General features: G+C 42.5%; 2 protein-coding genes across 3 annotated transcripts; both read left to right on the forward strand.

Annotated features, from left to right (window-relative positions):
* The first annotated feature begins 1,159 nt into the window (after nt 1-1,159).
* Nucleotides 1,160-8,496, forward strand: LOC116388157 (protein phosphatase PTC7 homolog). Of its 2 annotated transcripts, XM_031855802.1 has the most exons (7): nt 1,160-1,711; nt 2,851-3,030; nt 3,996-4,194; nt 5,425-5,548; nt 5,663-5,792; nt 6,052-6,159; nt 7,502-8,496. In XM_031855802.1, the coding sequence occupies exons 1-6, from the start codon at nt 1,510-1,512 to the stop codon at nt 6,108-6,110; spliced, it is 894 nt and encodes a 297-aa protein (XP_031711662.1). In that variant the 5' UTR covers nt 1,160-1,509; the 3' UTR covers nt 6,111-6,159; nt 7,502-8,496. The 2 variants fall into 2 exon arrangements, with proteins under 2 accessions (XP_031711662.1, XP_031711661.1); XM_031855801.1 differs by having other exon boundaries at nt 6,052-8,496.
* Nucleotides 8,497-9,425: 929 nt separating this feature from the next.
* On the forward strand, nt 9,426-16,418 carry LOC116388321 (TBC1 domain family member 10A-like). Its single transcript, XM_031856037.1, has 9 exons — nt 9,426-10,000; nt 11,189-11,288; nt 11,592-11,699; nt 11,914-12,020; nt 12,123-12,237; nt 12,487-12,552; nt 13,031-13,220; nt 13,753-13,907; nt 14,108-16,418. The coding sequence occupies exons 1-9, from the start codon at nt 9,852-9,854 to the stop codon at nt 14,507-14,509; spliced, it is 1,392 nt and encodes a 463-aa protein (XP_031711897.1). The 5' UTR covers nt 9,426-9,851; the 3' UTR covers nt 14,510-16,418.
* Nucleotides 16,419-20,107: the final 3,689 nt, after the last annotated feature.

Consider the following 20,107-nt stretch of genomic DNA (forward strand, 5'->3'; position numbering starts at 1 on the left):
GGTGGGCACAGTTTGCTGTCACGCCCATGCGACGATCACCATGAAGTAAACAAAAAAAAAGGCAATAAAAGCTAAATGTAATATTTCCAGATGTGTTTTACTTTAACATATCTGTCTGTATATATAATATTTTTAGTTATATTTTAACTATTGTGGATTTTTACTTTTTTACTTAGTTAATATTATTTACTGTTTATTACTTATTTACAATACTTGTTTTGATCTTGTTTTTTACTGTCTCTTGTTTGCACTATGCTGCTGTAATCCGGGACTAATAAAGGATTATCTTATTTTACTTTATTTTATACACCACTTTTATAGACACAGAGAAAAGTATTTGCTCCATTTTGGAGCTCACCTCTACAATTTAACAGGTAGCATTGACCCTCACGCTAACAACATATTTAACATACAAGGACTATGATTGGGAATAAATAAACAACGGTGAGAAATAACCATTATTGCAATTAATTTTATTCTTAAAGCATTATTAGTTGTGTAATCAAAGAGGAACAAAATAATAATTATTGTTTTAAGAAAGTTAAAGTTAACTTGTAATGTGTTTATCGAAAAATAGACAAGAGCACATGAGAAAACCTGCTGCATCTGTGTCTGTCCCCTCCAACATGACTGACGGAGTTAATGTACTTGCTGTATATCAAAACGAGCGCACCTCCCTGGTCGGGTGCAGCATTTGGCAAACATTTACAAGTGAGGCTCCAAACTGTTTCAGGGGAGGTCCAGTGAGTGGCGGGGAAAAGATGTGACATTAGTTATTACATTATCAAACGAATATCTTATATGATAGTGTGTGATTTGGTTCGGTGGGTAGACATTTTTTTCAGAAACAAATAAATGCCGCAGAAAGAGTTGTCAATTGTTGAGTATGATCAAATAACATCAGGATCACATGGGCATCCAGGGTATGTAGGTATTTTTTTTAGTGGGTTTACGCTTTCTGGAGCCCATGTTAAATTGTAAAATGACGTCATTATTCACACCGTCCGTTCCGTCCAGTTACTCAGAACAAGTGCACATCTAACATCGGCCCAGTGGCGTAGCTGCGCTCTCGACGGGAACCAGGACGTGCGGAAGAAGCTGCTCTGTTATTGGATGATGTCGCTGAACCGTGACGTCAACGTTGTAAACGGTCAAAGTACCCGTATGTACTCCCGAGCTCTCTTATCCGGTACTTCAGCGGAAACATGTCGGGGAGGAGAGAGCCTTGCGGAGGAACTGCGTTTTCGAAATGTACACCTGAGACATAAATTGAACGTTTAATCTGTCCGGACGGACGAGTTAGCAAACTGCTGGGGCCACGTTACTATTTCACGGAAGCCGGCTAGTCGGGAGCGAACGGACGGATAAAGACAAGACAGCCCGGGGATTTATCAGAGGAGATAGCCGACTAGCAGCAGGCAGGGGCCGGGTGGGTAGAGAGAGAGAGAGAGGGGGGGGGAGACAGCGTGTGCGTGCTCAAAACAAGCCGGGCTTGCTGCTTAGAAGGGGATGTTATCCGTACTGTCGTATGGCAGACTGGTAGCCAGGGCTGTCCTGGGCGGACTCTCTCAGACGGACAGTCGGGACTACAGCCTGATCACCGCCAGTTGTGGCTTCGGCAAAGACTTTCGAAAGGGGATCCTGAAGAAAGGGATGTGCTACGGAGACGATGCCTGCTTCATTGCGCGCAACAAGAACGCCGATGTTTTGGGTAAGCTCTCTTGGCATAAATAAACTGTGAGTGGCTTGCACGTGCGTGGATGGACCCCCTCTGTGCTCTGGTGACCTTCAGTGAGCTGCACGTGTACTGACCCCTCGGATGAAAACACAACAGCCCCCACCCCCTCCAAAAAAAACAGAGCCACAACTTTTACCCCGTGCCACCGTTATATAAGCCGTATTTAGCTCACTTGAACCCGGGTGATTGCTTTCAGAAGATCGATACCTCTTCAACCATGTGATGATATGCATGCACAGCGATGGTGCCGCGTCGTTTGTGGGTTGTTTTGAGGTTAAACACCTCAAAACAAAATACATATACACTATGTGTATATGTATATATATGTATATGACAATAAAAAGGGTTTCTATAACACCAGGACGACCTTTCACCTAGTTGAGCTCCACATGAAGACTGCGCGGCGGTAACGCAAGATATTAAACACGTGAAAATAGGAGACATAGATACGCACAATTAAAGGTGGACAGGACTGGGAAAAGCCTTTATTACAACGTCGCAGACTTTGCACGACAATGTCTTGCAAAGGTCAGAATGGTTGAGCATGGAGGCAGCCATGTTGCTAATAGCGTCGCTAGCCTGCTAGCTTAGCTGGGAGTAATTGCTTTGTTCTCACGTCTTACACATGGCAAGCAGAAATGGCGAGGTGGTAAAATGTGTAGTAAACCCCTCGGAAGTGGACTAAAGGTTGTCATCGTGACAGTTACATTTTTTTTTGGCTTTTTGCTTGATAACAGTAATCGGTGCTGGTCCTTCATACTGCAGAGGGACATTTCAGGAGTGTTTTTTGTTAGTTTCTTATTTGAGGGAACTTCCCCCTGTAGTTCATAGAGAAAATGAAACTAAAGTGTGTCAGTCAGTTGGATGAGTGAACAGGGAATTAGTAGAGATTCATGCTCCGATGCTCGCTAACCAGTGATGTACATGGACTAGAAATAATAAGGCACTATAAAAGTGTGCTTTTAAAATACATCTCATAGCCTTTTTATTATTGTTATAAGACTTTCCTCCTTGTTCTACAGCTCTGATTTTAGAGGATGTTGGACGATGGAGAGCAGCATTTTAATTGACTGCCTGCTGTATTAAAATGTTTTCTCCTTTTTGTTCACCAGGTGTTGCAGACGGTGTAGGTGGCTGGCGGGACTACGGTGTCGACCCATCCCAGTTCTCCACCACATTAATGAGAACCTGTGAGCGACTGGTGAAGGAGGGTCGCTTCACTCCCAGTAGCCCAGTGGGTATCCTCACCTCTGGCTACTATGAGCTTCTACAGAACAAAGTACCCCTGCTAGGTGAGTACACACAGATGATACCTTAGTGTACATACACACACACACACACACGCAGTCAGTGGTGGAGTGAGTAATGCTTCCCATGTGACCAGCCATACTCTGAGCAATACAAAACAAAACGCAGCTGCAGGATGAGTCAAACTCGGGTGGCCTTGCTTGGCATATTTATTTTGCCACCCTGGCAGATAAGTGCATGATAGGAATGTACAAATTAAAAAGAAAAGAAAATACTTTCAACCAGAATTTCAGCATCACACAGTGTATTATTTTGTATGAGGGCTGTTAGTTATCACTGATTTAGGCTTACACCAGCATCTTGAGTGTCGTTATATCTGTGAGATAACAAAATTACTTAATTAATTAGACTGTATTTTGTAATGCTGCCGCTTGGAACTTAAGACTCTGGGACCTTGTGGGGATTAACAGTTTTCCTTTTACCCGGCCTGAACATTTTGAAACATACCAGTCGTCTGAAAGGTCAATAATTCCTCTGTAACTGACACTGCAGGACGGTTGAACAGCGTTTAAAACCGTCCACATGACAAACATGTGACCAAGGTCACATTTCTTCTGAGACTCCATATCTCTGAGTTACAGCGAGCACATGCGCTAAATGTTAACCTCCTCCTCTCTTGTCACACTGTTTATCAAATGGCCTGCTTTTATTTTGGGAAGCTGTTCCGAGGTCTGCTCCTGACCTTCACTGCTTCATGGTTGGCGCCTAAAACTGCAGTCACTGGGGATCTGGGACAGGCACGTCCCATGACCCCGGTATTTTTTTTAAACAATCTCGACCCACCACCATGGAAGCACGAAATTCATGAGGAGGGTGCACACAGATTTAGTGATATACTGATTTAGCAGCATTCTACCCCTCTAGAAACACACATTCTGTGCTTCTTTTCTGTCCTAACTGGAAAATAAATATCCATAACCTTACTCTTGCTTTGCACTCCTCCCTGTAGGGAGCAGCACAGCCTGTATCCTGGCTCTGGATCGACGGAGTCACCGGCTACACACGTGCAACCTCGGCGACTCGGGCTTCCTGGTGGTTCGGGAAGGAGAGGTGGTTCATCGCTCAGACGAGCAGCAGCACTATTTCAACACGCCCTTCCAGCTGTCCATCGCTCCACCTGGATCTGAAGGGGTGGTGCTCAGTGACAGGTCAGTGATGTATAGGAATACAATGATTCATTGCTGGTAGCTTTACAAGACGCTACACAGGAATCTTTATACATGCCATTTTGCAAAGAAAATGTTTAAAAGACAAGTGTGATCACTTTCATATTTAGTAAAACTGGATTTGTTAAAACATGCCTTGTCCTCTCATGTGGGCAGCATAGTTGCAGTTGGAACTTTCAGACGGTGTTTGCAGGACAAACAATACTTTCTTTGGTGTCTGATGGCCAAACTAAGCACCGCCTCCGCATAGCCGCCTTAACTACTTGATAATATGTTCTTATATGGCCAGCATGGAAAATCCCCTCATACCCCGTTTATAGTTTTTGTTTTGGTTTATTTGAGTGATTTTATTAGTAAACATGCCATCCATCTTTTATCATCACAGCCTGATAAAATGCTACACTTATGTCATTCCTGTCATGTGGGAGACTGTGGCTAAGTGGATAGCAGGGCCGTCTTTCAGTCAGAGGGTCGGCGGTTCAATTCCCGGCTCCGGCTCTGCTAGCCGCATGTTGATGTGTCCTTGAGCAAGACACTTAACCCCAAAATTGCTGAATTGTAAGTCGCTTTGGATAAAAGTGTCTGCTAAATGACTGTAATGTAATTCCAAAATATTCCCCCATTTAAGTTTTTTAGACCAAAACACACACGATGCACATGTGCATCGTGTGTGTTTTGGTCTAAAAGTATTACTTAAATGGGGGAATATTTTGGAATTACATTACAGTCTGTTTTTTTTTAAGTTACTCAGATACTGAAGGTGTCGCAACATGATTCTGAGAGTAGCAGCATTAACAAGGGATAAACCTTTAGGCAAGTCTCACGGTCCTGTTTTCAAATGACCCCCCCCCCCCCACTCCACACTGGTTTAATCCTGTTCAACGGGGAGACGTTCCTTTGAGGTACATTCGTTGCTCCATGCAGTGCCACCTTAAAATAAAATAAAAAAATCCTCAAGGCGAAGCATGAACATACGGTGAAAGGCTCTCAGTTTATAGTCTTGGGTAAGGTGCCAGCAAGCAACAGGACCTCCTGCAAGGACACACCGGGCAGTCTGCTTCCGAGTCAGATGTCCGATTTTAAACGTGTTGGCAGAGTGACCTCTGACTTGCTTTTAATTCCATGTTGGACATTCTTGGCAGCAGCTCACGTGCCGCATGCTCCTATTACACTTGTGACTGATCTTTCCGTGCCTGTCCGTTTTCCCTCCAGCCCTGAAGCAGCTGACAGCTCCTCCTTCGACGTGCAGCTCGGTGACATCATCCTGACGGCGACCGACGGCCTGTTTGACAACATGCCGGACTACATGATACTCCAGGAGCTCAAAAAACTCAAGGTGTCTCTTCTGGAACATCAGTTTATTCAAGCATTCACACATACAGCATCCAGTATGTGTCGACATATTTTATGTCTTTTCAAATTTAATATTTTTCTCTTTTGATCTCTTCAGACTTCCAACTATGACAGCATCCTGCAGACTGCACAGAGTATTGCAAAGCAAGCTCACGATCTTGCCTACGACCCCAATTATATGTCTCCTTTTGCACAGTTTGCCTGTGACAATGGTCTGAATGTAAGGGGTAAGTACACTGTGCTTCAGATGCTGTGTCTTTGGTAGTACACATATTAGAAGTGGGGATGTTATTCTAAAATGTACGATAGACTGTCATTTTTGTATATGATTGTAAATGAAGAAGAGTCCTTAAAATTGTCAGATGTTTTTAAAAAAAAAAGCATACTGTTTACGATATTTAGACATCGATTACACATGTTTAGGGTTATTTTTTGGCTGCATTCACACCACAGATCCTCACACGTTTTTTTTGTCTTGTTGTGCAGGAGGGAAGCCAGATGATATCACGGTGCTGCTGTCCATTGTGGCTGAATATACAGACTGAAAGTGTGTGTGTGTGTGTGTGTGTGTGTGTGTGTGTGTGTGTGTGTGTGCGCGTGCACGCTTCTCTGGGGCGGATCCTCTCTTCCTGTCTGCCTGAGTCTTCCACCTGCAGCCCTCCCAAAAATGCACTGCATCCCGTGGGCTGACAGGGGGGAGGCCCAACAACACGACACACTCCTCGCTGCGGGGGCCGACGTCCATCTGTGTACATTTTTGTTTTCTTCCACTGTTTTTGTTTTGGTGCTTGAACGGTTGAGGAGAAGCAGGCAGCTCGGACATTTCATGTTGACCATGGCGCAGGAGGAGCAGAGTACGACGGGCTGAGCCGTGCCTTTCAGTCTCATTGTGGGGCATAAACACTTTTTAGGTGATGTGACTGAGAGACGGTCAAGGACGGGGCTTTAAAACCTGGTCGCCCTGATGTAAAAAAGTGAAAAATAACAGGAGTAGGTGAAGGATTTGAATTCTTGGGAGAATAGTGATAGAGTTGAGTACTGAACCCGGCTAGCTGTTGTTCCAGTTGTTACACTGTTCCTCGTTGTAAATGTGTTTCAACAAAGCATCGAGATGGGCTGAGGAAGATGAAGCTAGTAATGGAAGGGAGTTCTTAGAGAATAGGATTTAAAAGTTGGGTTTCAGTGTCTCGGTTTTGGGAATGTGAACGATGGAAGAGCCACTAGTAATTTCTCCGATCAAAGAAACTTGCAAAGGGAAACCATAATGCTTGTTTTTTTTTTGTTTTTTTGTCACTTGGCTGTAAATATTTTTGTGTTTTTTTTTTAGGGCCTGGTTCTGGCCTTTCTGTTGTCTTTGTTTCAGTTGATTAAAGCTATTTCGTTACTATAGTGGATGATGTACACAGGCATTCATAAACATTTTTTCTTGTATAGATGTTAATCTTGAAGTGAGTTTTCTCAATCCTACACTTCCACTCGCTGAAATGAACAAGAAGAGAGATTGATTGCTGCAACAGTTGTGTGGTAGGAAGGATGGTGAAGTGTGTGTGCGAGTGAGGTATTCATGTGAGAAGTCGTTATTGGAATGTGCTGTGTATTTTAATGTCGATATGTTTCGCCACACAAAGCTAAAGCTAGCATCTGGGAATGCTTACAATTGCAATGATGGGTCAGGCATGAGTTTAAAGGAAAAGATGTATTTTTTTAATGTTATTTAGTTTTTAAAGTAAGAGTGTAAATGCTGACATGACTTATGTGTGATCGATGACCGATCGAGCTATCTTAACGAGAATCAGGTTTGTGTACGCGCGTGTCTGAATGTTTTTATTATTTTTCTGTTCCTTATTTCCCTTTAATTGTGTTTGCTGCTTCTCTTTTGTAATCCAGATGTCTGTACATGAATTGACATGATTCATATGAACATGGTCACAATGATTGTGTGTGTGTGTGTGTGTGTGTGTGTATGTAAATTTGTGTGATGCGTCAAACAACATTTATCAACTGATAATACTGTTCTGCTCACGATAGTCTGCTCACCCGAGTGGTTTGGACAATGTCTTTACAGTTTAAAAGCAGGTGCACCAAAGATGCATTTTCTTGGTGTATGTCATACACAACGCTTTGTTGTTACAAATATCATACAGCAATACTGTAAATTCCTTGTGCTCTGAATCTTGCGTGATGGCCAGAGGTGTGGGTGGAAATGTTCAGAGGGGCATTCAAATCTCTTTTCTATGCCTAAAGTTTGTTTTATCAGTGAAAAAGCTGTATTATATTGTGGGGTTTAAGTTATACGTGACTGGTTGCAAAGTATAAGACAGGTTTATGAAACCAAAGAAGGAAAGCCATATATACACATAAAGGACATTATTATTATTATTAATGAAATATTATCCGTCTTACTGCCTGCACTGTTAATTTTGCATGGTTTGTCTCAGCTACGGCCACCATTTAAGTTATGTTCACACAGTTTTTGTCCGTTCTTGTCTTGGTGGTTTATAAATGGTGTATAAAGGTTGTGAACTTGTATTTACTTCAAAGATAGCCCTATACTTGACAGAGATGTAACCCATATGCAGAAGGAGTGGTGTGAACTAACAGTATTGGGGTGAGCACAGTTTCAGCCTTAACAAATAGCTAGACCTGTAATCAAGAGGCCTTCCCTGTCGTTTCAAGCTTGCGATGTCTCTGTTATGTTGCCCTTGTGTTTGATGTAAATGAAAGTCTGCCCCAGTCTTTCTCTCCTGTGAAGTTGTGCTCAAAGGTGCTTCTGCAGTCCGTATGGTATGATTGTCCTCTTTTCAGCAAGCGATGTTTGTGTGTATGAGAGAAACACCTATGTCTACAGTGTAACAATGCAGGTCTAATTTATGTAAATATGTTTTGAAATATGTACAATATTTAAATAAAGAATCTAGTATTTATACTAAATTTGCTTGACTATTTTCATGACGCCGTTCCGTGTTTCATGTTCAGGAACAGATGTGCTGTTCATAAGAGACTCATCCAATCTTGCAAAGTGATTGACGGCTTTAATGAAGCACCAATGACGAAGTGTGCAAATGCCCACAAACGTCTGTGCACTTATACCTGGCTTATTAGAAAATGGATTAAAACGGGTTTGCAGAGCGGCCACTTGTAGCGTAGCAAAGCACATTTACTCAAGCATCATTTTGAAGTACCTGTACTCTACATGAGTTAGTATTTCCATTTCTTTAAATTATAAATTAATAAATCAAATTATGAATGCAGGACTATTAACACATTATTACCACGAGCGCCACAGCCTAAAACAAAGTCCTGCAGAAGTATTTTGAATTATTCATTAAAGTAAATATCAGAGTCGGCTTTATTGGCCAAGCAAGTGTGCATACAAGGAATTCTGGTTTTCTTTAATCTCAAAACACAATGACATAGACACAACAGCTAAAAGCAAAGCGGAACTATGTACTCGTAAAAATAGAATATATATAATACTTAATGTAACTGTCTGCTTGTGTATATTAAAGGCTATTTTCACTGATCATGCTCTTCATTTCATCTTATTAGATGTCAGTGCTACCTTTAAATGGACCTAATTAACATAAGATTTAGTTATTTTTCTCGGGAGGACAGATACTGCTGCATGATATTATTAGACTATTAGTACCTCAAACGTAAAATCACAAAATTAAGTGAAGAAAAATAGTGGTTAAAGCCAAATTACTCTGACATCCACCATTTAAAACCCTATCAAAGGGCATATAAGTTAGACCACAAAAAGCTATTTAATAACAGGAGTTAAGCCTGAATGTGTGGTTTTCAGCAGTAGATGGCAGTGAAGAGTTAAAGGACCCCATGGATGAATGTTGTGTTTACTCGTCTGTTCCAGCTCCTCTTCCTGTAGCCACCAGCTAACCTGCTGACAGCACAGATTCTGTTCAACATCAGCTGACAGCTCTGTGATGCTAGCATGTTAGCTTCAGAGCTAGCGAGCCGACACTGCACTGATTTACGAGTTTATCGACACAGCTGCATTTGCTCTCGACTAATTGTATTTCTGTCTGACCTGGACATTGACTATGTGAACAGGTGTATCGTGAAACCAGCTCACGCCATCTTAACACAAAGTGGATTTGTTTAGCAATAGCGAGCTAGCAGCTAAGGAAGCTACATCTTCCTAGCAGCCATAGCTAGCTGTGACAGGAGGGCGTCTTAATGGGGAGCTTTAAAGTGTCAGCTGAGCTTCCAAGAGTGGTCGGTAGAGTGAGTTATGTGAACACACTGCTGAGGTAAGTGTTGATTAAATGGCAAGAATTGGGCATGGCAATGGACTTGCCTCGCGCGACCACAAAGAGAAGCTGACAGATGATGGGAGAGGATCCGACCCAGAGACAGAGACACAGGTGGACAAGTACGGGTTCACAGGAGGGGCCCAGCAGCACCGCGGGCAGTCGTAAGTGGAGCTTCATACGTGTTCTTGTGTTCGTTGATGTATCCACAGACTGACTCGTTTCCTTCTTGCACCTAAGTGAAGACAGGTAAAGGTGAATAAAAATGCATTCTGTCTCTGTCTGTCTCTCTCTCTCTCTCTGTCTTTTGCTGTCCTGAAACCTCCTCCATGAGGCTAAGTCATCAGGTAACTGTTGGGAGAATGTGACACTCCAGGAAGGAAAACAAAAGATAGATTATTCAAGTAAATAATTGGTTTGTTAACCCCATTTTTAACTGAATTTCTTTAAAGCAAATGTATGTCACAGGTTAGATAAAAATCTTTATTTTCCAACTCCCAATGTTGTGAATAAACTTGTGAGCCCCCAGATTGGGAACCACTAACATAGACCAGTATAATTCCATATGAATGAGTCTGTAGTCTTTGTTCCTACGTCCTGTCTCCTCTTCCTTCTGGCACCGAACAGAGAGACCACATTACGTGTGCGTGCTGATCTCTCTTCACTGGCTTCCAGTAATTGTTTTTTGGGTACCAAATGGGCCTGCCAAAACGTAGGACTCATTTGGACCTACACGATGTCCTCGTCTGTACTCTTTATCTGTGTTGATTTTGACAAAATGGTGACACTGAGCAAACCAGGCAGCTCAGGCTCAGCTAAGACATTTATTTGGTGGTTGTGTTCTAATTTAAAGGCATACAGAAAACTGTCCTAATCGTAGTTCTTTAGACTCATTAGATCAGCCAGGTCACGGTTGTATCTAATAGAGATTAGTGATGCACGACTTGTGAACTCTCTTTAGCTTTTTTTTTTTTTTATGCAAAAGCATGTCAGTCAGCTCTTAAATGTGTTTGTTTGACAGATCAGGACGGGAAAGTGTGTGCATAACAATATGACGGCTCCGATGTTCGATAAGACTGTAGTGAAGTGAGACATTGATGTGGTTTTGTGAAGGAGGTTGTAGGGAACTGAACTAGGGGAAAGTTCTCCCGTGGCTTCCTGTTTTCCTTGTCCTTCGCTGCCGATGGCAAATGTTCAACCGTTTTGTCTGAGGTTAGGTTTCCTGTGTGGACAAGGAAGAGGTGAGCCACTGTTCCCGCCCCCTCTCAAGACAGGGAAGTGACACAGCTATTGTCTGTGTATAAAAAGAATATGTTTGCTTCTCTCTGTGACATTGTCCCCCATCTCCACAGTGCTGAAGAAATCCCCACTGAGGTGCTGAGGCAACGGGAGGCAAAATGGCTGGAGATGCTCAACAGCTGGGACAAGTGGATGGCCAAAAAACACAAGAAGGTGTGCTTCATGAGCTGTGAATTAAATCTGACTGAATCTTCACGTCTCTCTTTCTTTGTAAAGTTCATCCGTGGACATGGTTCTTGTGGCGGCAGTTTTTATATGGACGTAACAATATGAATTCATGTCAGAAACTTAGCTGGAGAACCTTTTAATCACTCTATTATCATGAGTTTTTTTAAATGTAATCTTTGATCAGTTGCATGTTGTACTGTCTTCCAATGTCTGTGGTCCTTTCCCCTCTACTTTCTTTCTCTTGCTTTCTGCAGGCTCTTGAGTAACTATGCATGTGTTAAATAACAGGTGAAGGAGCGCTGTCAGAAGGGGATCCCTCCATCCCTGCGTGGCCGGGCCTGGCTCTACCTCACTGGGGGCAAAGGGAGGCGGGAGCAAAACCAGGGCAAATTCCAGGTCAGTCGTATGTTTGTGATCCCTGCTGACATCAAGTTATTCGACTTAAAATAAAAATCCTTTTACCCAAACTCCTGGAGAGGGGCTGGACTCTCTCAAGTCTTAAAACTTCACTGAGTCTTTGAGTTCCACGATTGACTGCCTTGCTATTAAAAAGTGGCTCAAAATTGTAAAGTATAATCATGCAAAAGCTGATGAAATGATGTGTTTTTAGGTACTGGACAATCAGCCAGGAGACCCTAAATGGGTAGATATTATTGAGAGGGACCTCCATCGACAGTTCCCCTTCCATGAAATGTTTGCAGCGAGAGGAGGTCACGGGTAAGCACTGCCATCCAAAGGCCTGTCTCAGGGGCCCATTGTTGCGTTAATGTGGCCGAACATAGTTTCTGAATATAATTTTACATGTGTTCGTGTGTTCAGGCAGCAAGACCTGCTCCGCGTGTTGAAGGCTTATACTCTGCATCGCCCTGAAGAGGGTTACTGTCAGGCTCAGGCTCCCATCGCTGCTGTACTCCTGATGCATATGCCAGCAGAGGTAAACACACATTCAACCTTTCCACAAGTCTTTTTTCTCTAATACATAATGACGGTTAATACCGGGTACTCGCTGCCCTAATGATACGGTTAAGAGGAATAGCGGAGCAAAGAGCTTAAAGAATGATACCTTAAACAATACTTCCCTGTATAAATGTTACACACACATAATAGTCACTATGTTTGTTTTGTTTTATTTCACATTTGGCCATAATAAAAGCCTACTCTTGTTTCCTTTTCTTTGTCATAGGATGCATTCTGGGTTCTTGTCCAGATTTGTGAGAAATACCTTCCTGGATACTACAGTACAGGGCTGGTAAGGGTCCAGACGGACACACTGTCGCATCATTTTGAAAAGAGGACTTTGATATCATAAGAAGTACTTCTGAGTACAACCTGGAACAGGATTACATATTAACAGTGTTCAGCATGTCAATTATTATCTGAACCCTATAAATAGTGGTAAAAAAAAGAACCTATTGTCTGTTGTAAGCAAAAATTCTGAGATTCTGCCCCAGTGTTCAAAATGATTGAAAGCACCGACTGTTTAACCAGCCAAACGGAAGTTATAAAGATAAAACAGTCGGTTAACTTCAGATTTTAGAGTCATTACGTTGTATATGTTGCTGGTGGGGGTGTTAGATTTCTCAGGTCAGCGTGTCTCCAACTTGACACTGATATGCTAGCGACTTAATAACATGGATGAGATAATCAGAAAATGAGATTAAGCAAAGAGAAAGGTGTCTCTCTGTCTCCCTCCCTCCACTGACTGCTCTTCCATGCTGTCTCCACAGGAGGCGATCCAGCTGGACGGGGAGATCCTGTACGCTCTGCTGCGGCGGGTGTCTCCTGCGGCCCACCGTCACCTGAAGAAGCACAAGCTGGAGCCCATCCTGTACATGACCGAGTGGTTCATGTGCGCCTTCTCTCGGACTCTGCCGTGGGCCTCGGTGCTTCGCGTCTGGGACATGTTCCTTTGTGAGGGTGAGATAGTACACTCATAAAACAATTACTGATGTGTTATTTTACGGCGCATGAAAAAAAAACATCATATCAAAGTGTTTTCCCCTGATCTCACAAGTCACCGTGACAGAGATTGCTAAATGAAATTATTGCTTAGACGGCAGCTCAGTTTGGTTGTATGATGAATGATCGTTTTAGAGGAAAAACACCAAAGTTAAATACACAATAACCGTATTTAATTTTCCTCCAGGCCCTGTCATATGCATATTATCCTTTTGTTTAAATTTACCTGTAAAAAACAGAGCCTGATTCTCTTTTTAAAGCAGCGAGGCAAACGTTGAATACATGAAGTCTCCTCTTGTTTAAGTTTGTGATATTGACTACCACAATATATATGAAATAGTTCACCACACCGCAAGATCGTTGCACCCAACACCACAGTTGATCCATCTAAGTGTCCATCTAAATGAATCGGTCTACAGCAGTTGTGTGCGGCTCTCAGATGGTCCCTCTATTAAGATATAAGTGTAATCTGATGTGAAGCTCTTCTCAGGAGTGAAAATCATCTTTCGAGTGGGCCTGGTTCTCCTAAGATCCATGTTGGGATCCCAAGAGAAACTGAAGGCCTGTCAAGGTCTCTATGAAACAATGGAGCTGCTCCGAGCCATCCAGCCACAGTACATGCAAGAAGCCTTCCTGGTGCACGAGGTACGGTACTCTGTCATGGTTGTAGTCTTTATTGTTTTGACCCAGTACCGACTGCAAACGCTGTCTTTCTCTTTGACTTTGCCCTCCTGTGGTTGTGTAACAACAGCCATGTTAAACTATAATGAGGGGGAATACTTTAAACCTCTAAACCCAGGCATTACTCTCATGAGATGCACTCTCATTCTCCCCGTACGTTTCAGATTATTGAGATAGTGGTGTCTGAGAAAGACATTGAAAAGGAACACCACGCTCAGCTGCGGTGCTGGAAGGAGACTCACGGAGATCTACACTGCAAGTCCCCTCCCAGGATGCACGGCGCTAAGGCCATCATGGCCGCCGAGCCGCCCAGTCGACAGGACCTGAGACAGAGGCCCACCATCATCGTGGACTCTCCCTTGGCACCCGAGACAGACGGGAAGAGAGCAGAGGGCGTCAAGGAGAATGGAAAGGCTAAACCGGAGAAACAGAAAACAATCATAGCGCCACAGGAGACTGTTAATCCTTACCTTCCTCCCAGTGACCCCTCACCTCTCCTCAAACACATGACTATACAAGAGTCCAAAGAGAGTCTGAGCAGTGCAGAGCATGACACGTACCTGTAAGCAGGTTAAGTGTCACCCGTTTACTAACACAAACCTTTCTATACAGCCTTTACTAACTTACTCATCACAGGTTCCAATCACAGTCCTCACGTCACAGTGAAAGACAAACCTTTCCATGACGGAGGTTGGCAGGTTTTTAAGTAAAAATGGCTGTTTTTGCTATCAAGAAAAACAGTAATCGCATTATCAAAGCTGGCAAAAAATGCCATTGCTCAGATTACTGAGCAGCCACTGTAATACTCAACACATTCTTTGGTGTCATTTCGTGTATGCAGGTTTCTATTTACTCTTTAACTACAGTTGTGGAGATTTTTGCATCAAAGTATATGGAAGTCATAAATGACTGAACTTGTGGGGATATACACTTACTAACTCACTGTAAACAGCTACTGCTGCTAATTACCTCTTTAGATTCTTTCCTTTTGTCATAAATGAAGTCTGACTTTTGTCTTGATGAGGTCTATTCTAGAGCACTTTACCTTTTATAGTCTTCCTCTTTGCCTATATGTTAGTCACTACGTTGACAGTGCAGAGATTCGTATTGTTCCTGCTTTGATAGACTCGCACTAAGACACGCAGTTTATCAGTGTGTTAAGCACGGTCGCTTGTGCCTGTTGTGCTGCTTCCAGCAGTTTGTCTCTGCTGCTGTTGAACACTTGGGGGCGCCCTGAGATCGTCTCACAGCTGCAGTCGTGCTTGTGAGAGCAAAACACTGACACAATGAAGGAAGAAGTGAGAAGGAACATTTTTGTGCCACTAAGCCAAAGATTTGTAACGCATATTTTTACGATATATTTTGTCCAAGCTTTTCAATCATACTGTGATACAGTACAGGCATTTGGAGAGGATCAGTTTTATATTTGTAGTTTTGAATGAGGAATGATAAAATGCCATTTTGAAGAACGCTGATACAATGCTGTTTTTGTTTTTTTACAATCAAGCTAAAAATGAACTGAAACACTTTGTCTCTTTGCTATTTGAAATGTTTGACCGTACATTATTTTCCCTACATTTGTGTGTAAAGAAAATTGAGCGACAAAAGATATTAAAAGTCATGGGAGCCATAAAGCTGAGATAATAACCAAACAGTATGTGTTGATACTAATTGTATCTGAGATGTTTCAATGAAGAAAAACTCTTGATGAATTCAGAAACAATCAGCATTTAGATCCCAGTCCAGGAAATTCCTTAATTAGCAGTTACATGTGTAACTGCGCTTTGGATTATTTGCTGTTTATAACAGAAAATCGTTGTGGGTATATGCTGATTTTGAAGTATATGCTACGGGTTTATTTTAGGAACTACTGTTTATCTACCATGTCTTCTGAAGCTTTTCATATTTAGATAAAAGATGTACTAATCTGTAGCAAGAACACATATTACATTGAACCAACATGCGGTCCAGCAGTTTAAGTTCTACAAGGAGCTACATGACAGTATAGATACTGCCGTGTAGCTGGTGCCGCTGAGCTTCATCCAGGGATTCAAAGGACTAGTTTTCCAGGTTTCTGTAGGATACAGGAGATACAGAATGTGGTTTGGCTTCTAAAATACTGTATGTTGATTTTTCTGTTTCAGTATCTATCAAAAGTATCAATCAGGGATGTCTTATTCCTAATCATTGCACTTACAAACATTAAAGAACATTATTTAAGCCTCGGGCTTGTAAATGTGCAACGCATCCTGCTGTGTTCCTCGGTATATAGGACTTTATTATGGATCTGTTTGCGTATTTGATTTTAAATCAACTTTTCACATCGAGCTGTTTTATGCCAAATTGCATTGAAATCAATAAAAAGTTAAACTCTTAGCTTATGCAAATCTGTCATGTTTTTCCATTTTACTATGACATGAAATGCCACTTCTTTTGCCTTCATTTAATATGAAACAAAGACGAGGAGACAAGAGAAGTGCCACGCTTGGTTGGTCTGAACAAGCAGGAGGACTTCAATACACCCTGTGTTATCATTCAGCGCCCTCATACCCACCCGCCCTCCCTCCCTCACCCACGCAGCAGCACACTTCCTTGGACACCTGTTTCTCCGGCTCTTTCAGCTCTTTGAGGAATTTGCATCTCAAATAGGGCTGATTCCCACAGCACCATCCGAAGAGCCTCGCCCAGCCACTCGCCTTTGGTCTCTGAATGGAGTCTTCTGCATGTGTATAGGCCTTCTTCTTCTTCCTCCTCGACAAGATCCGGCTGCAGTCCAAGAACATGACAGCTAAGAGCTCTGCTCTACATTTCAATATACCGAACCAGTGAAACCGCAACACTTTTTATTTATATAAGTAGGAGACTTGTCCCTTTTAGATATAAATCCATTGCTATTGTCAGTGGAATTCTTTTGGTCTTATCATTTTAAGTAGAGGGGCAACACTTGATGACATATTTTGATTTGTCACACCCGGCAATCAGATGAGCTGTCTGGGAGTTCTCATCATCCTCATGTCACATTCCCGCCTTTTCTGTGACGGACTTTGTGTGTCACTTGTCTGAGGATGCATGTCATTAAAGCGTGTTTATGTTTCTGTTTCCTCTCATCTCTTTTGTGCCTTTCGCTGTCCGTAAACAATGTTTGCTTGTCACCCCCAACTCCACCCTTCACCTCAATCCAACCCCGCCCTACCGCACCGGACCCCACCCGGCCCCTCCACCTGTCCGTCTCTCCCTGTGCTGGTGCCAGAGAGGGTGTAATGGGAGACTGGCTTCATGGCCGGTCTGAAGAGGAGGAGGAGGAGACGTAACCCGAGCAGTATGTAGTACACTAGCTCGTTGCTGGGGCAGTATTGTATACAAGAACATCATGGTACACTCTCTCACACGATTGAGGAAATGTGTGTACTCATGTTTCGGTGCATTTCTCCCAGTCGATGTGGCTACTGAAAATAGGTCAGCCATGTTGGTGTGGATGTGTTGCTACTAGTGCTGGTGACAGGATGAAATATGATCAAGGCACTCCGGTTTGAGTGATGATACTCTATGAGTCTATGAGCTCTAAGACTCGTCGGACGCAGAAAACTCTACTCGGCAGTTTATTGTACTCTGAGACGGGATTTTAAAAGTCTGGGAAGTCGTCGCAATCATTTTATCTTCTCTCTCAAAGGTTCACATTACAAAGTAATCTACCAGGAAAGTGCTCTTGCACGCATTTGGTTGGCCAATGCAGTTAGTTGTCGAATGACATTGCATTATATTGCAGGGAAAAACTGACCAAGCTTCTGGGTGACACGATGGTTTAGGGGGTCTCACCTCATTGCATCTCTCTCTCTCACCCTCTTTCCCTGTCCTCTCTCCACTATGACTAGCTAAAGTCAAGGTATATCCAAAAAACATTTAACCATAAGAACTCAAATGATACTTTCCCTGTTCACATGGTGCAAATGTTGAATCTGCCTCTCTAATCTGCTGTACCTTGGCTGGTGGATTCAAATGTATGCGTCGGTCAGTTATTTACCTGGTATGGTACAGCTATGAAACGTTTACATGTACTATTACTCTGTGATCAAATATTCTGGAGTCAAGAATGAATCTCCGCGCTCGTGTTTTACTTTTTGGGACAAAAACGTACCGACTGCGTACTTCTATTTTTCCGATTGTACAACCATTTCCAAAGCTCATGCACTGAATGTGTGAGTGTAAGCAGATACCCCACCCATGTGATGTCTGTTTATACACTGTAGCTGTTTATGGGGGGGGCGGGCGGGCAGGCGAGGTGGAAGATCCCATGAGAACATATGTGTGAAGCGTCTGGGAGATTAAAGTCTGGCTTCATGAGCTGCAAAGCTCCAATAAAGCTTTTTGCTAACGAGTCCTGAGGGTCTGCACCTTTATCCCCAGTCTGCCATCCCCCATAGTGCCCTCTGCCCAAAGAAGGATTAAAAGGGGTAGAGGTCAGGGGCACAGAACAAAAAACACAACTGTGACGTTGATAATAGTCTGAATGGTTCAATTGGATTGCAGCTGCCATGCCTTTTCTGCAGTTTGTGTTTGTATGCATGCTGTGATTTGTGTCTAATACAATAAATGTGTGTGTCTATAGGTAAAATAGTATAAATTCATGTTGTGAACATGTGAGTGAACAGAGGACTGAGACCTCATTGGTGCTCCTATTTGGGACTTTTCCATGTTTTGGGGGGGGAAGGCTTTGATGAAAAGTTTCAAGTAGCGGACCTGCACGTGTGTGACAGGAAGCAGAGTGGAGCAGAGTGGAAGGTGTCGGGGGTCAGACAGATGCTCGTACAAAGGACAGTGGACAGGATGTGTGTGTCCTTTTTATGGTTCTCCTCGGGTTAAACAGTAGCTGGACGTGCACCTCTAATGATCTCAGATCCATCAGGGTTTTTGAGACTGGGCTGTGATTCGTAATGGGAAATGATACGCTGGATATCCCCCCTCATCTCCTTTACACTAACATCCAAGCAGAATCATGAATCATCGTAAGACTTATTTATAGCTACTACTTCAGATCCACATCCAAGGTATTGTTCCTAAAGGATCATTTTCTGTTTAAAAGTAGCAAAATTGAATGCAGGCCTTAAGGCCATTGATTCTGCTAGCACTGAAATGTAAGAAATGTTTCTTAAAATATGTCTTGCTTCTTTCCACTTGATTTCAGTATGTTTGAAGTTAGGCAGGCTCCTGGTTACACATTATACAACCACCAGACCTATCAGGTTTTCTGTTTTAGGGACCTTGTTGTGACCTCTGAACTGTTGAACCACCTTTCCCCTCTCCAACTGCAACCACTGTTGACTCTGCAAACTTCCTGCAAACAACTTGCTTTTATTTTGGAGGATTCTTGATCTGTCTTTGTGTTTCAATGCAGGTTTTTATTTGTTTATTTGCCGAATCGTAATTCTCTTTGGCTTGTGCTTAAATATGATTTAATGGACGTAACGGTGCAAATCTCCAAATCTTAAAACATATATCGGGTGCATGGTAGTAGCACGGATCAATGGAGACAAAAACCTGGCTCTCATTAATAAAGGGTATTTTTATTTATTATGTGCAAAAAAACGAAAGTTTTTTAGCGAGAGGCCTTCATAAGCCGGGAAAATATGATCAAAAAAAATATATCTATTTCAGTTTACAGGAATAAATAACCAGGCCTGTTAGTTGATGCCTATAATAGCTCTCAGATCTCAGATCATGGTTTATTATCAATCAGCACATTTCAAAATACTGAGCAGTGCCTCATAACTTCAACAATAACTTAACAGCAACTCTTTGTGGTTAAACCATTTTAAATTTAACATATGACTCAAGTAGTAGAGGATATTTACTGAGTGTATGTTTAACACAATTAAATTGTAAATCAGAATAAAGAAAATGTTTTCAGAACCTCATTTGTTGCTAATAAAAGAAGGAGAAATGTCCCGTGCCACATGATGAGTGGCGCTGCTATTTTAAAGTTTTTTTGTGGCCTTGCCACATTTATTTGTCATTGTTTGTGTTGCGTGTTTATCTCTTCGCCTGGGTTGTTTGTTAGCTTGATGATTCTGTGTTGGTGTGTTTGACCTAATCTGAATCGATCTGAAGTCACTTCCTGCCATTGTTGTGTCACATCCCCGCTGTCTCCTCTCTTCCCGTCCATCTAG

This window comes from Anarrhichthys ocellatus, unplaced genomic scaffold (assembly GCF_004355925.1).
Source record: "Anarrhichthys ocellatus isolate YVR2014 unplaced genomic scaffold, GSC_Weel_1.0 scaffold16, whole genome shotgun sequence".
Lineage (NCBI taxonomy): Eukaryota > Metazoa > Chordata > Actinopteri > Perciformes > Anarhichadidae > Anarrhichthys > Anarrhichthys ocellatus.